Source organism: Natator depressus, chromosome 3 (assembly GCF_965152275.1).
Source record: "Natator depressus isolate rNatDep1 chromosome 3, rNatDep2.hap1, whole genome shotgun sequence".
Lineage (NCBI taxonomy): Eukaryota > Metazoa > Chordata > Testudines > Cheloniidae > Natator > Natator depressus.
The window spans coordinates 173759895-173775617 of NC_134236.1; the positions used below are offsets into that span (position 1 = coordinate 173759895).

General features: G+C 40.0%; 1 protein-coding gene across 1 annotated transcript in view; it reads left to right on the top strand.

The window, feature by feature from the left end:
• Positions 1-15723, top strand: part of PLEKHH2 (pleckstrin homology, MyTH4 and FERM domain containing H2) — a 116576-nt gene that overhangs the window by 85345 nt on the left and 15508 nt on the right. The window contains exons 20-27 of the mRNA XM_074947136.1: positions 1139-1318; positions 4362-4459; positions 4901-5078; positions 8005-8160; positions 9992-10089; positions 12032-12173; positions 12842-12987; positions 14664-14793. Of these exons, the coding sequence (XP_074803237.1) occupies positions 1139-1318; positions 4362-4459; positions 4901-5078; positions 8005-8160; positions 9992-10089; positions 12032-12173; positions 12842-12987; positions 14664-14793 (1128 nt within the window). The remainder of the gene's footprint in view (positions 1-1138; positions 1319-4361; positions 4460-4900; positions 5079-8004; positions 8161-9991; positions 10090-12031; positions 12174-12841; positions 12988-14663; positions 14794-15723) is intronic.

Genomic DNA, 15723 nt, shown 5'->3' on the forward strand with positions numbered 1-15723 from the left:
CTCCTGCTAATCAAAATTAGTCAAATATATCTATGGATCTCTAGATAGAAGGAATCTAATCTGTTGATAGTGTTTCCCTTCTGTCTTGGTTATTAAAATAATTCCTTCAAGAGTAATGTTTAAAATTTGTAAGTGGATTTAGTGATCATGTAACCAAGGGACTAATTATGTAGACCAACTGGAACCCACCTTTCTGGGGCAGGTGTTATGCAAACTTTCTAAGACAGCATTGCCACTGCTTTATGGAAGCTCCTAGCTATTCCAGCAGTGGAGTTTGCTTGAGCAGAGACAACCAGTAGTACAAAATATTATGCTTCTTTTGTGATGTGAACAAGTGGAGACAGAATGAGACCATCAAACTCATGGGACTTGAGCCCAGATTTTAACTTAGGACTCCTGAGCTAAAGAACTATTGCACTGACCCATTGTGCCACCTAATAGCTCCCCTCTTTGTTTCCTCTCTCCTTCCCACATTGACAGCTTTCCCAATGTAGAAATAATACAACTCAAGAAACAAAAAATCCTAATGTTCTGGTCAATTAGTAGTTTGTTGCATGAGGCCTTTAAAGTTTGTTGCTCTTGGTTCAGCAGCCTTGCCATGGCATGCAACGCCGCAACTGCTCACAGGAAGAGACCAGCCATGATTGTGTTGTGCCCATGTTTTGTTTTTATACTGACTGCCTTTACAGTAGTAGAAGATTGATTCTGAGGTTTCCCTTTTGCATTTCAAAGTCCTGAACAATGTACATAGGTCCTGGCTGTATTCAGAATCTTCTGAAAACTTGCCTGACATCACCTCATCATCTCTCAGTAGGTGATGGTGTTTTTGCTGTCATAGCTCCTAGTTAGTAGAATTCACGTCCTGCAGATATCTGCCCCATTTTATCCCTCCCCAATTTTAAAAAAGCATTTGAAAATAGACTGTTCAGAGGTATTTTTATCTTAAATCTGGCCATGTAGAGAACCCCACTTCTTTCCTTATATTTTTTCAGTGATAGCATCTTATTTGTTTTTTAAAGTTTAATTAATTTAATGCATGATGCTTTAAATATTATTGCACTTTTGTTATGAAGCACCTCTGTGAAGGGGTTAGGTGGAGGTTGATATATAAACTTATATATTATTATTTTATATCCAGACCTGCCAGTTGTTTATAAATGCTGCAGTTGACTCTCCTGCCATTGATTACCATGTATCTTTGGCACAGAGTGCTTTGCAGATCTGCCTCACACATCCCGAGCTTCAAAATGAGATCTGCTGCCAGCTCATTAAGCAGACAAGACGACGACATCCACAGAACCAGGCAGGACCAATACAGGTATGAATAACTTCTGTTAATGGAATGTCCTTCACATGAGCAATGAAGAGCTTTGACACACCATTGAGTACAGGAAAGAACTCTGCATGCTTAAGTAAAATTTACATCTTTGTGCTATGCTTTATTGTAAATCAGAAGAATAAGGGTAAAGAACATCCCCATCTCTTTTAAGGGCTGAACACAAATACAAGTGGGTTTACTTGAGCTAAAGTCTAAAGTAAGGTGTAACACAGAGACCCCTATGGTTCTCCTATCAGCTGCTGCATGCTTCCTTGAGAGCCTGTCTTTCTTCCTGAGTTAATTCCAGATTCAGCCCCTAACTCACAGAGCACATTTGTCTTTAGAATGTGCTTGAGGAGGGGCAATTAATTCCCTACGTTTGGCCATGCACTTCAATATGCCTGTTTTCAAGACAAGTATCCTCTTTCCACTGCCTGACCTTACAACCTCCCACACGATCTTGTACACATACTGCATACCAAATAATGTATATGTAGAACCTAATTGTGGTTCTTCACTCTGCTTTATTAGGAGAACTTCATTGTTCTTCAAATTAGTAAGTTGGAAAAAAATTAAACTGAGGGGGGAAAAGGGATTATAGTCTAAGTGGTATGTACAGATATGGATTAGTAGTGCATGTGAGTAGCAGTACACAGAGAGCTAGGAAAGAAACAGGAGAATTTAATGAGGAAAAAGTTCATTAATACATTGACTTCATGTGTTTTTATTCATTACCCTGAGTTTATATTTGGAAAATTGTTAAGTTGACACATACTGCAGTTGATGGTTTTAATTTAACCTTTCTCTTTTTTGACACTCTTGTACCATTCATTGATAGGGCCTTTCTTTATGGATGAAAAAAATGTTGTTATAATCTTCCATAATGGTTTTAAAAGTACATTAAAGTGCTTTAATAAAATAAAAATAATGGGATGAGAGAATGTTTTGAGGTCCCAGATCATTACGGGAACATATTTTTTTTCTCTCAAACACTTTCATGTCACTATCCCTCCCAAATAAAAGTCTGATCCATCTCCCATTGAAGTCCATTAATTTTTCCATTAACTTAATGCCCTAAATGGGCTTTGAGAAAGAAACTCTGCAAATGCTTAGAGGGATAAAATAATAACATTCCCACCTAACCTGCAGGCAAGGTGTGAAGCTGCCACATAGGTCATCCTCAGCATCTGTCCTGGGCCAGAGGAGTGTGGATAGGAGGATAGCATCAACAAATGAAATCTGGGGGAAAAATGTATTATAGGTAGATCTATAGTTGAGGTTTCCTGATATTTTCCATTATAAGTCCCTGTTTTCAGTTGCTTATAACTTGGCCATCTTTAACCACTTGGGCTGAAATTTTCCACATGAGGGTGTTTGCCTCAGGCTGATTTATTGTGGGAAATATTCAGTAAAAATGTTCAGCAGTTTCTCAGAATGAGGCCAAGGAAAAATATGTTGTTTTACCCAAGTTAAAAAATTCTTGCAATGCTTTGTTGAGATGCTCTAATGCCTGCACGCTTTGGAGCAGGGACTTGAAATTTATTTGGTTGCCTTGGTGTTGGGGCTGTGCCTTTTCCCCCAAATCTGGTTAAATTACAAGACTCTAAAATTTTGTTTGCACATGCTCAGTAGAGACTTATTAGAGTTTGGCAGCTAAATTCTCTGAATATTCCATGCATGTGGGCATGCAGGAGCTGAACATCACTTGCATTTGCTCCTTCCACCACCCATGGGTAGCTGTGTTGCCATGCACAGGACCTGAGAGCAGGGAGGCCATCTTCCTTTCACTCTCAGTGCAATTATAATTTGGCCCCCTTGAGTGTATGCATATATACAGTCTTTAATTACATGGTCACAAACTATTTTTTCCACAGTACTCAAGCCTTATTCAGTGCACAGTATGACTAGTGATCTGGGAATGGATCAGGATGTGTCATGAATGAGACTGTGGTCTGTAGGATCCCTGCTTTATTTGTTGCAGATGTTGGAGGTTGCGTAGAGAGTGAGGGAGGGGACTGCAGCAAGAGATGGAATGGTTTTGTGGTTTAGGGAATTGAATGCCACCTTAAATGGATTTAATTCCTATTTGATGCAGGACAAGTTATTTAAACCAATTTTTTCATTAACTATGTAGTTCTTCATTTCTGGGTGCCCCACTTGAGACACCTCTGGGCTGCAGAAGTGAAGGCACTCATAACTGCCCCTGGAATCCATGAAAGCTGAACAAATAAAATGCTACATTCTCTGGAAAAAAAAAAGTCAGGTTATAGACATTTCAAAGTGGGCACCAAAATTATTTTACACTTTATTGACATTAATGTCTCTGTGCATTAGTTCCCCATATGTAAAATAGGGATAATAATATCACCTTACCTCACAAGGGTGTTGTGAAAATAAATTCATTAATATTTGTAAATCAGTGGTGAAGTGGTGAGCCCCATAAAAAAGCCCATGAGGAAATTAATAATTCTGTATTCAGAATAGGTTTGAATAGTATGCAATAAATAAGTCTTGAGTCTACACATTGAACAATGAGGATAAAAAAAAGTCAAATAGCTGCTCATTCAGTGAGCATTGTTCATCCTGTGCACTGAATGAGGCAGGGGTCCTGTGGGGGAAAAAGGGATGTAATTATGTAATTAAAGACTATCTATAATGCATACTCACAGGAGAGCCAAATTAAGGTGGCACAGGCAACCTTGATTCAGGTATTTCTCAACATTTTAGTGATTGACTTTGCAACCTTAGTTTTCTTTTAATGCAGTTTTTTGTATGGAATTTTATATAAACTGAACCAAAAAAAGTTGCAGGGAGGGGGAGACATGGAAATAGAGATAAAGACATCTTGGGCTTCCGATGAGGTGGTATCCCAATTCATTTAAGTTTTTTACCTGTAAGTTTTGAGCTTTTCCTTCCAATATAAAATTGTCTGTCATTTTATCTGGCATTTTGCACAATGAACTTCACTGTTGACCAGTCACCACAGCAGGAAGTTATTTTACTTTGTAAGATGCCCAAAATAAAGTTTTTTTCTTTTTTCCAGGGTTTGCAGCTGTTAGCTCTCTGTGTTGGACTATTCCTTCCTCAGCACCCATTCCTTTGGCTCCTCAAACTTCACTTAAAGAAGAATGCCGATTCCAGGTGTGCCTACGTATTACTAGCTGTACAAGTCCCACTCATGGAACTTCTAGGATACATTTTAAAATCAACATTGACATATTTGTGGACAAATGCTACAAAAGTATAATTTGTACACATAACTTGTGTGCATCACTTGGAAAATTTATCATTTGTTTTGAAAATTGTACTACAGTATTCTGAACACATGATGTAAAAGCATGAAAAGCACAAAATATAGCTGTTACCCAAAACATTCTGAGGCAAATTCATTTCTGACAAAACTGTTAGTTTCAGTGGATTAACACCTTTTATATTCTCACCTTTGATGGAAAAATCTGTTGGAAACATTGCAAGGAAACCTCAGAGTTCTCCTTCCATTTGGATCTTTCAGAGGGTTTACTCACAGCTTAGCACATAGTGGATCAGTTCACGAGCCATGCCCTGTTTCTCTTTTTGTCACAGAACTGAATTTGGGAAATATGCAATTTACTGTCAGCGATGTGTTGAGAGAACCCAGCAGAATGGGGACCGAGAAGCAAGGCCATCAAGGATGGAAATCCTTTCAACCCTTCTAAGAAATCCCTACCACCACTCGTTGCCCTTCAGTATTCCAGTGCATTTCATGAATGGTATATACCAGGTACGGTTCATAAGCATGATATTTAACTTGCCCAATCTGATTTTATTTCCACAGTCGTAAAGTGCTTATGTATGATAGCCAAGATGAAGGAGGGAGAACTATGAGCATTAAAGTAAATACGGCTTGAATTTCTCCTTGCTGGTAGTTGGCAAGGGAATAGGCAAATTTGATCAGATTTGATCAGTGTTTCAGGAAAAGAAAAAGTTTTGAGCAAAACATCTTTAAAAAAAATTAAAAACCCATTATTGCTGAAGTAGTATCCACTTGATTTTTCTTGTTTAACCAATCAACCACATGAATGGAGCAGTCTGGAGAAGAGAGCAGAGTGTTAGAGGTATTCCCTCCAACTGAGCACCTTGGAAGCTGGGTAGCTCGTGGAAGGTCATCAGGCACATGTGTAACTCTGATCATTACAGGCAGAATATGCTCCATAGTCTCTTGGGGCCAATCAAGATCCCATTGAAGTCTGAGGGGACCTTTCTATTGACTTCATTCGGAACTGCATCAGCCCTTTGTGCCTAAATATGTTCCTAATGATTAGAGCTGGTCAGAATTTTCTGTCAATATATCTTTTAACAGAAAATAGCTTTTCAATTAAATCAAATAAATAAAGATCAATTTTCTTTAAAAAATTTCTAGTTTTGGCAACTGAAAAACATCAGGTCATGAATAACGCTTGTTCCCCAGTGGCCTTTCATGCTGTCCAGGCATAACACATGCAACAGAGTCCTCTGACCCTCCAGCCAGGCTCCTTCCAGTGTCTAGACCAGGGATGGGCAAATTACAGCCTGCAGGCTGGATCCGGCCTGTCAGGACTTTGGATCGATCCTGCAGGATTGCCACCCCAGTGGTGCTGCGGGCACCCGCGCCACTCCCAGAAGTGGCTGGCACCATGTGTCTGCGGCCCCTGGGCGAGGGGAGACAGAGGGCTCCGTGTGCTGCTCTCACCTGCAGGCACTGCCCTTCGTAGCTCCCAGTGGCCAGGAACTGGGAACCGTGGCCAATGGGAGCTTCGGGGGAGGTTCCCACAAGCGAGGGCAACATGCAGAACCCTCATCCCTCCCCTCCCCCAGGGCTGCATGGACTTGGTGCCGGCCGCTTCCGGGAACGGCGTGGGGCCAGGACAGGAAGGGAGCCTGCCTTAGCCCCGCTGTGCGCTACCAGCCCGGAGCCACTCAAGGTAAGTGGCACCGGGCCAGAGCCCACACCCCTCCTGCACCCCAGCCCCCTGCCACATCCCACATCCCTCCTGCACCCCAACTCCTGCCCTGAGCCCCCTCCCACACTCTGCACCCCTGCCATGAGTGCCCTTGTACATCCCACACCCCTCCTCTGCCCCAACCCCCTGCTTTGAGCCCCCTCATACACCCCACACCCCTCCTCCATCCCAACACCTTGCCCCAAGCCCCTTCCTACACATCGCACCCCCCCTAAACCCCAACCCCCTGCCCGGGGCCCTACATTCATGGCCCTGCATGCAAGTTCCCCATCCAGATGTGGCCCTCAGGCCAAAAAGTTTGCCCACCCCGGTCTAGACTCTTTTAGGGTTATAGTGTCTTTAAACGTTTCAGAGTAACAGCCGTGTTTAGTCTGTATTCGCAAAAAGAAAAGGAGTACTTGTGGCACCTTAAAGACTAATCAATTTATTTGAGCATAAGCTTTCGTGAGCTACAGCATCCGATGTTGCATCCGATGAAGTGAGCTGTAGCTCACGAAAGCTTATGCTCAAATAAATTGGTTAGTCTCTAAGGTGCCACAAGTGTCTTTAAAAATACCAGCAACGCTATGGGCTATGCATAGCTATGGGCTATGCATCCGAAGAAGTGAGCTGTAGCTCACGAAAGCTCATGCTCAAATAAACTGGTTAGTCTCTAAGGTGCCACAAGTACTCCTTTTCTTTTTTCTTTTTTCTTTTTATAATTGGTTAGTTAGTTGGGCCCAGATCCTCATCGGTATTTAGGCTCCTAGCTTCCATTGTAATCAGTGGGACTCCACGAGCCAGTTTTTCTAAGACATTTTTTACTAATAAAAGCGGTGTGGTTTCTTTTGTGTGCAGAGCCCGGTAGATACCTCTGTCCTTAAGCACAAACATGAAGTTCAGGGAAGTGCCAGAGACAAGTATCTGAGTAGAGACAATTAGCCACCTGTTACTAAAATTCTTTAGTACCAAAGACAGAACAGGAAACTTGATAAATATTTACACCAGTAGACGTGGGAGATAAAAGATACATCTTTGGACAATTTTCCACTATATATTACTGCTCCTGAAATACATTTTATATGGTATTTCAGACATATAGTTTTAATCTAATCAAGCCTCCTGTTAAATTGTATGTCATGCAAGGTTGTTATCTATAATCTTACCTGCTGAGTCACCCTGTCATAATTTTTTTGTTACGGTATTTCTAATAATAATTTTCCTCACAGAGGAACATATCAAGTTGCCTTTTTAAATCAAACATTTAGATTAATTCAAATCTATAGTTTAGTAAATAAAAAAAGCCTGTAAAAGCATTTATCTAGAGATTAAGTTTGGGCTGGAAAACAAAAAAAGGAAAATAACATATTAGTTTAATAACAGTCTGAGATGCTATGTATTATAGTCTTTGATTTGGTAAACAAAATGCAATGACTTGTAACAGGTAAGCAAAGTTTTTGACATAACATTTGTCAATAGGGCAGAAGAAAGACCACCAAACTGTCTTATTTTTTCCCAGAATTTACAAATTTAAATCCTGACTAAATTTTTGTCTAATCCATAGTGGAATTTATCAAGCTGTGATGACAATAAGGTATCCAAGGAGGATGGAACAGGGCACTCTCTTTCCATGTATGTTCTAGAAAGTGTCTTGTCCTTCTTCAAAATCTTACATTTAATATTTTTGAGAGTTTTTGTAACTAAAGTGTTTTGTTTTCCTCTGTTCAGGTTGTTGGGTTTGATGCCTCCACCACGGTGGAAGAATTTCTGAACACCCTTAACCAGGACACAGGAATGAGAAAACCAGTCCAGTCAGGATTTGCATTATTTACTGATGATCCTTCTGGCAAGGATATAGAGCACTGTCTTCAAGGAAACATCAAGGTAAACAAAACTCTTTAATGAGCTGCACATATTAAACAACAAAAATATCTTAATTTTACAGAGGCCTTTTCAAACAAACAATTTAAGGGAAAATTATTTCCTCATTAAATGCTTTTTGCTTTTCCTCATTTGACATACATCAAAGGAAAGATGAAAACAAACTCTAATTTTTCACTCTGAAATTCATTCAGTGGAATACATTTAAAAGCATTGCCGGGCAGACTAGAATGGCTCAGGGAATTGATGATGGGATAAGGAACTTTTCACCTCTAGGACACCAGTTTACATGAGGACTGTTATTAGTGACTAAAAGTGATTACAGTCTAATGCTCATTCAGTGGCTTTAGTTGGTATTCTCAGTCCAACTCCTGTGGACAACAAAGGTCTGAATACTCAGTAGTCCTGGAAAGCTCTCAGAGCTGGAGAGGTGAAGTATACTGGAGTAGAAGTCTCCAGATGTGGGCTGTGACATGAAGATTGAACTACCGTATCTTGTACTCTGCAAGTCCTGTGGTTACAAGACTTCAGCGTCCAGTGCTGGCAACCTGGTACCTGTCATAACATTAGATTTACTATAAATTTAGAAATATAAATCCATCTCCTAAAATACCAAAATACAAACATCTCTTCTAATTTGTTGCTCAAGTGAGGGATGTATTTGAGAATCAAAGAAAGGGGCTGACAGAGATCTGGAAAGAATGTCAGAGGGTTTCCTATCCAATACGAGGAGGAAAAGGTTTAGGTTCAGTTCAGTAGGTTGCAGTGCTCAAGGTAATGTTATTTATATGGATTCTGAAGGGATGTAGTTATCCCTACAACTCAGGATTAAGGTATTTACAGCAAGGGTTGGGAAGACACAGCATAATCAACGGTTTACTATAATGTTACATCCTTGTCCTCGCAAGGCCAGTAGGGACTGGGACTACTATTGAAGCAGCTCCCTCAGCCCTGGGGAGTAACGAATGCTGGACAATACCATCAGGCAGCCCTATTACACCCTTCTGCCCTGTTCAGAGAAGTATTAACTGGCTTCAGGGGGCTCTGCATCGAGCCCTCTATGGCTGGAAGAAGGGTCATCATGATGCAACCGGAGGTAAATAGGGCCATGGAGGATTTCTCTTTCCGAACAAAACAAAAACAAAAACCTATAACATGGAAGGCAAAAAAAAAATCTATTAAACACAGTTTACTTATCCTCATATTCTGTTTTCTATTAACATGAGATTTTGACTCCCTTTGGATTCTGTTAACATTTCTGCTGAGTCTTTCCAACGGGGTCACTAAATAGTTTCTTCCCATCTAGTCTGAATGGATTAGGGTGCTGCCATTGCAACACTCTCTTCCTTTGGTCTGGGAACAAGGGACCAAGTGGGTCTCCAACTTGCACAAAACACTGGTTAGAAACAGAATCATCCACAGCATGCAGTCTAGTTGTTTAATTATCCTCTTTATAAAATTTGATTTTGATCTTTGATTAATTATAAAACAAGTAGTTTTGGATAATTACATATGTGTTGGCTCCTGCTAAATTATATACCTTTCCTTTTGTATAAACACTTTATGGCCGGATTCCAAAACCAAGGTCTGTCTGGTAGGATAAGCGAATAACAACAACAAAATCTGACTACTAAATCCTCAACTAAAAAGTGCCTGTACAGTGCCTCAACTAAAAAGTGCTTGCCTTTTTGCAAGTTTAAAAATTAAAGCTACATGATTTTTCTGAGTTACAGTAATTGAAATTCTTTCATAATAAACAGATGGTTTCCTTCAAAGTGCTGTTTTGGCAAGAAACTACAGAACTGACAGTTCCACATATTCATTTTCCTTTTAGATCTGTGACATTATTTCTAAATGGGAGCAGGCCTCCAAAGAACAGCATCCTGGGAAATGTGAAGGCACAAGAACTGTGCGCCTTACGTATAAAAACAGGTATATAATACTGAATATAATCCCACTATTGTGTCCTAGGGATTTTCTTTAATTTGTATGGTGTTTATTATCTAGAAAGGTATTAGCTGAATCAAAGCTTACTCCAAAATGTTAAAATAGAGAAAGAGACTGCAACCTTTGTTAAATAAATTAGCTCCACTACTATCAATATTTTGGAAACCTTCATATAAACCTTAGATTTTTATTTTTCTTAAATTTAACAGATTGGGAAGTACAGAGTAAGCTAGGCAGGCAAATCCTGATTTGTTTTCCTTAGTCAATCTGCTGGTTTATTGGACACCTCTTCCCATGACCCTGCTTAAGGCTATGGCTCCTTCCCACATCCTCCACCAGGCCATCTTTCCCTTGGTGAACCCACCTTCCAAGCCTCTTGCACCTGGCAAGATCTCATTTGTTGAGGTTTAGATGCTGTGCTTGTCTTTCATGTGGGTACCACCTGCGCAAGTATAAAATAAGGAGCATGCAGATCCGATGTGCATGGAATTTTAAACATATAGCATGAACCTAACAAGAAGAGAGCAAGAGCAGGCTGTTTTGATTAATGGGATCTCTAAAAGTAGAAGTCTTAGGGGTACATCTGTAGGAGAAGGATGAGATAATAGTGAGTTTAACATTATTTGCATAATAAGCAACAGCCACAGGTTGACATTTCATAATTTAGTAGTAAAAAGGACAACACACAGTAGTTTCCGTCAAAAGTTGTTTTCTCTTACTCTGTTTAGCTTGGAAAACTGTAATGTCCAATTTTGTCTACAATCTATATCCAGTAAAATGGAATGGATTATGTTGTGTACCAGTATTTCATTTTTTAATTTGTAGGTGAAGCTTATGAGATTGAGGAGCACTTGTCTTGACCTACAACATCCCTTTTGCTCAGTCCTTGGTCTCTCCTGAGCATTAGTTCCTAATTGTGCCAAACTTTGCTGGAACTTGAGTTTTGGATACATGGGGACTAGGCTGACACTACCAAATTAAAGACCCTAGTTCTACAGAAGTAAAAAACCACTGTACTAATTTGCAGTATTATATACTTGGAAGGTCTGTGATTCCTCAGTTGTCAAGTGGTGTTGAATTTCATGAAAGCAAAATACAAATCAATGCTAAATTGTGAAATCATTAAACTTTATTCATTTAGATTCAATGAGCTACAGATCTTTTGGTGGGTATTTATATCTTTAATTATTTTCAGACTGGCATTTAAATTCTATTATGTTTAAACTTTAGTCTGATTTCTTATCATTCACTTAAAAATAAGATATACCGGTATGTGAGCAATGATACTTTTTAAAAAAATTTAAACCTAAGGGCATGTGTTAAGTAATCAGTTTAAACAGCAGAGTAGTTAGCCTTCAAATTTCATTATAGATTTCCAGGATTTTACTCCTGTGCTGTCCCTGTTCCATGGAAATGAGCAATGGGCTTAACTGCAGCAAAAAAATTTAAAATGACAAGATACTAAAGGGTCACTTTTTCCCACCTTTTAGAAGTAGTGAATGTATAGCTAGTAAAATGGTTTAGAGTGACAATTCTGGAGGTTGATTTTCTCCATTCGTCCACAGATTTAGTACAGTGGCAGTAAAAGCTTTTAAGTGCTACCCTTCCTCTGTGCCTCAACTCTGCTCTGGACAGGTTACCTTCAGAGCTGAAGTGTTAATAAGTCTCTGTGCACATTCATTCTTTGTCCTAGCTGCTGAGGCTACCATTTGTGATAGAAACACTTATCCATTAGGAACTGGATTGATATCACCAACTCATTTCACATGATTCAATGTAAGCCATCAGATGATAACAATCTATGGTCAGAGCTGACTTCAAACTAGTGGCCCAGAGGTGCAAGGTCATAGGTCTCATTACTAATCCCCAGGGTCCATTTAATACCCCTATTTTCATTTTTAAATAACTTTTCTTTCTTCTTTTGTAGGCTTTATTTCTCAGTTCAAGTCCGTGGGGAAACAGACCGGGAAAAGCTGCTGTTAATGTATCAAACAAATGATCAGATAGTAAATGGACTTTTTCCTGTCAACAAAGAACTGGCACTGGAAATGGCGGCTCTTTTAGCTCAGGTAATCTATGAGTTTATGGTAACAGTCAGCTTGTACATTAAGGGGCCAGTGCTGACCACTTTCTACTCCTATTGACATCAGTGTTAAGGAGGGAGGTTCTCAGCACCTTCCACGATCAGGTCCTAGTTAATTAAACATAGCATAGCCATTTGCTTTTGTTACAGGGAGCCTTAAACAGGTCTCCCCATTTACCGTGCCATGAATAACTTCTGAAAATTATATATACCATAATAATACAGCTTAGAGATGTTTCAGTAGATATACTTATGAATTAGATTTATTTTCATAAAGAAGAAAAACTCACAGATCATCACAAAGAAAGTTTGAGAGTTACTTTATGGATTGGCTTAATTAGAACTTGTCAGTTTACACCAGCTGAAGATTTGTCCCTCTATATGAAATACTGTGAAATGCAAGAAAATGCTATACAATAGGTTTTGTACTTTAAACTTGATTTGTGCTAACTAATTTTTGCTTGGTGAATTTAATGTAATTAGAAGTGAAATATAATTTACACTATTTTTACATCAGTGAAAATAAAATTTAATGGACAAAACATTTTAAGTTTTACAGTATGCTAATCAACAAGACAATGCATAAAAAGGTATTTAATTTCTAAAATGACTCTGTACAAACAAAGATCTTCTCTTCCCTGGCCTTTCCACTAGGTAGAGATTGGGGACTTCGAAAGACCTTTCTCAACTCCAGCAGGGCAAGTTACTTCTCCCTCCAAGTCCAATCAGACATTGAAACAAGTTGTGGAGAGATTTTACCCAAAGAGGTATAGGCATGGCTGTTCAGAAGAACAGTTAAGGTGAGAGGGGGAAAGTATTATGATAGACAAGATGTGAATGTTTTTACTTTTAGTGTTCTGTTATGTTTAGGGACGAAGGCAGGCTTTTTCAGTTATATTGGAAGATTTAGATATACATACAATTATGAGAAATTTTTGTCTAGAGCTATATATGAAACTGAAATTCTTTTTACCGAATGGCTTAGGGAGAACCCATTTCCTCTGAATCTTTGTTACCCAAATATACAATAGGATTATTAATCATGTATTTTAGCAAAATGCTCTCAACTCTCAGAATACACAAATTACTTAGGATCTTATAACCTTTACTCACATTGGACCAGATTCTGACACTCTTCCTCACCTGGAATATTATTTTACTCAGAAAATAATCCCATTGAAATGAACAAGACGATTAAGGTATTACTAAAGTTGAGTAAGGGTGTCACAGTCTGGTCCAACAGTAGTCCTTACTCACGCAGGCAGACTCACTGAACTCAACCAAACTGTTTGAATGAGTAAGAACTACTTATATAAGTAAACGTTGCAGGATTTGTATCTGTTTTAGTCAAACATTGGATATTTCATAATTTAAGATATTTTGGACAAAAATTCTTCTTCTAATTTCTTCTAACATTATAGCAACTGTTTTCCCGTGGCTCCTGGCAAACAGAGCTACAGGAAAAGAAAAAAATTTGAAAAATAGGAAAATGTTATTGTAAAACCAAAATATAGCTAGGTAAGTCAAGAGCAGGATATAGTACCTGAAAATACTTTAATTTTTTGGTAAAAAGTTTCTATATTTCATGTTGCGGATTGTCAGGGGGTTCGGTAGTATAGCCCAGTGGCAAGAGTCTGCAGGGCCAGCCGCAGGGGAACCCAGGCCCTCCCTGCTACATTGGGTTCCAATCCAGGGCTCTGCGACTGGCAGGTTGGGTATGCAGCCTGGAGGTGGACACCACCCAAGCCTGCTCCCTGGGTTACTTCCTACTCTTCCAAAGTCACCGCAGGGTCTACTTATTCACTCACAAAGGAGCAGGGTTCTCCCTGCCTGTGATCCAGAGGCTGTTTTTCTCCAGTTTGTCAGCCCATGATCCCGAGTCTCCAGGGGGCATTTGGCAGTTCAGCAGTGGGGCTTGGTCCAGGCAGCGTGGTGCTCCTGTGGCCTCTCTGCAGAAGCTAACAGCAGATAACTGCTCCCTTCCTCTGTCACCCTGATGACCAGGACTGCTCCATTTTGAGCATGCCAGCTAGTGCAGCTGGGTGGGGCCTTTCAGGTCCAGAGTTGCTTGTTAACCCTTGGCTCTCCAGTGTGGAGCTTATACATCTCCTCTCACAGATGTTCTTTTAATTCTACTGTCACACAGGGGTACCTGTAGATGTATATCAGAAGCTGCGCTGTACTTTTTCACTCTGTGCTGCTAGTACTTTTTATATTTAAAAGGGTTGAGGGGACCATCCTAGATCATTTAAATTTAATCATGGTGTTCCAGAAACAAGAAGGTACTTAAGGTTTGCTGTACACAAATGATATCAATGACTGGTTTGAAGTTTTCTATACAGCATATCTGATATGACTGAATATAGCATATAAATCAAATACTCATTTTAACAAAATCAAAAATTGATTGGGTTTTTACTGTTTTTTCACAACAAAATCCAAAAGTATGTTCTCATTGTGTGTTTCATTTCAACAGACAGCTTCGTCAGCGATTATCAACGAGATGGATGGCTCTCCGGGGGCACAGTGCTGCAGATTGTGTGCGCATTTATCTCACAGTAGCCAGAAAGTGGTCATTCTTTGGTGCTAAAATGTTTACGGCAAAAGTAAGCAACTTTATTAAGTCTGGGTTTTTGGGGTGGTGGTTTAAGTTTGAATGTAGTATGCAGGAGGAAAACAAATTAGGTTGAAAGTCGGTTTGAAGTGTTTCTGTTGCTTGAACCTCTATTCCTAGAAAATTAGGGTTGGAAGAGACCTCAGGAGGTCATCTAGTTCAACCCCCTGCTCAAAGCAGGACAAACCCCAACTAAATCATCCCAGCCAGGGCTTTGTCAAGCCGGGCCTTAAAAACCTCTAAGGATGGAGATTCCACCACCTTCCTAGGTAACCCATTTCAGTGCTTCACCACCCTGCTAGTGAAAGTTTTTCCTAATATCCAACCTAGACCTCCCCGACTGCTACTTGAGACCATTGTTCCTTGTTCTGTCATCTACCACCACTGAGAACACCCTTGCTTCATCCTCTTTGGAACCACCCTTCAGGTAGTTGAAGGCTGCTATCAAATCCCCCCTCACTCTTCTCTTCTGCAGGCTAAATAAGCCCAGTTCCCTCAGCCTCTCCTCATAAGTCTTGTGCCCCAACCCTCTAATCATTTTTGTTGCCCTCTGCTGGACTCTTCAATTTGTTCATATCCTTTCTGTGGTAGGGGGCCCAAAACTGGACACAGTACTCCAGATGTGGCCTCTCCAGTGTCAAATAGAGGGGAATAATCACTTCCCTCGATCTGCTGGCAATGCTCCTACTAATGCAGCCCAATATGCCATTAGCCTTCTTGGCAACGAGGGCGCACTGTTGACTCATATCCAGCTTCTTGTCCACTTTAATCCCCAGGTCCTTTTCTGCAGAACTGCTGCTTAGCCAGTCAATCCCCAGCCTGTAGGAGTGTATGGGATTCTTCCATCCTAAGTGCAGGACTCTGCACTTGTCCTTGTTGACCCTCAGATTTCTTTTGGCCCAATCCTCCAATTTGTCTAGAT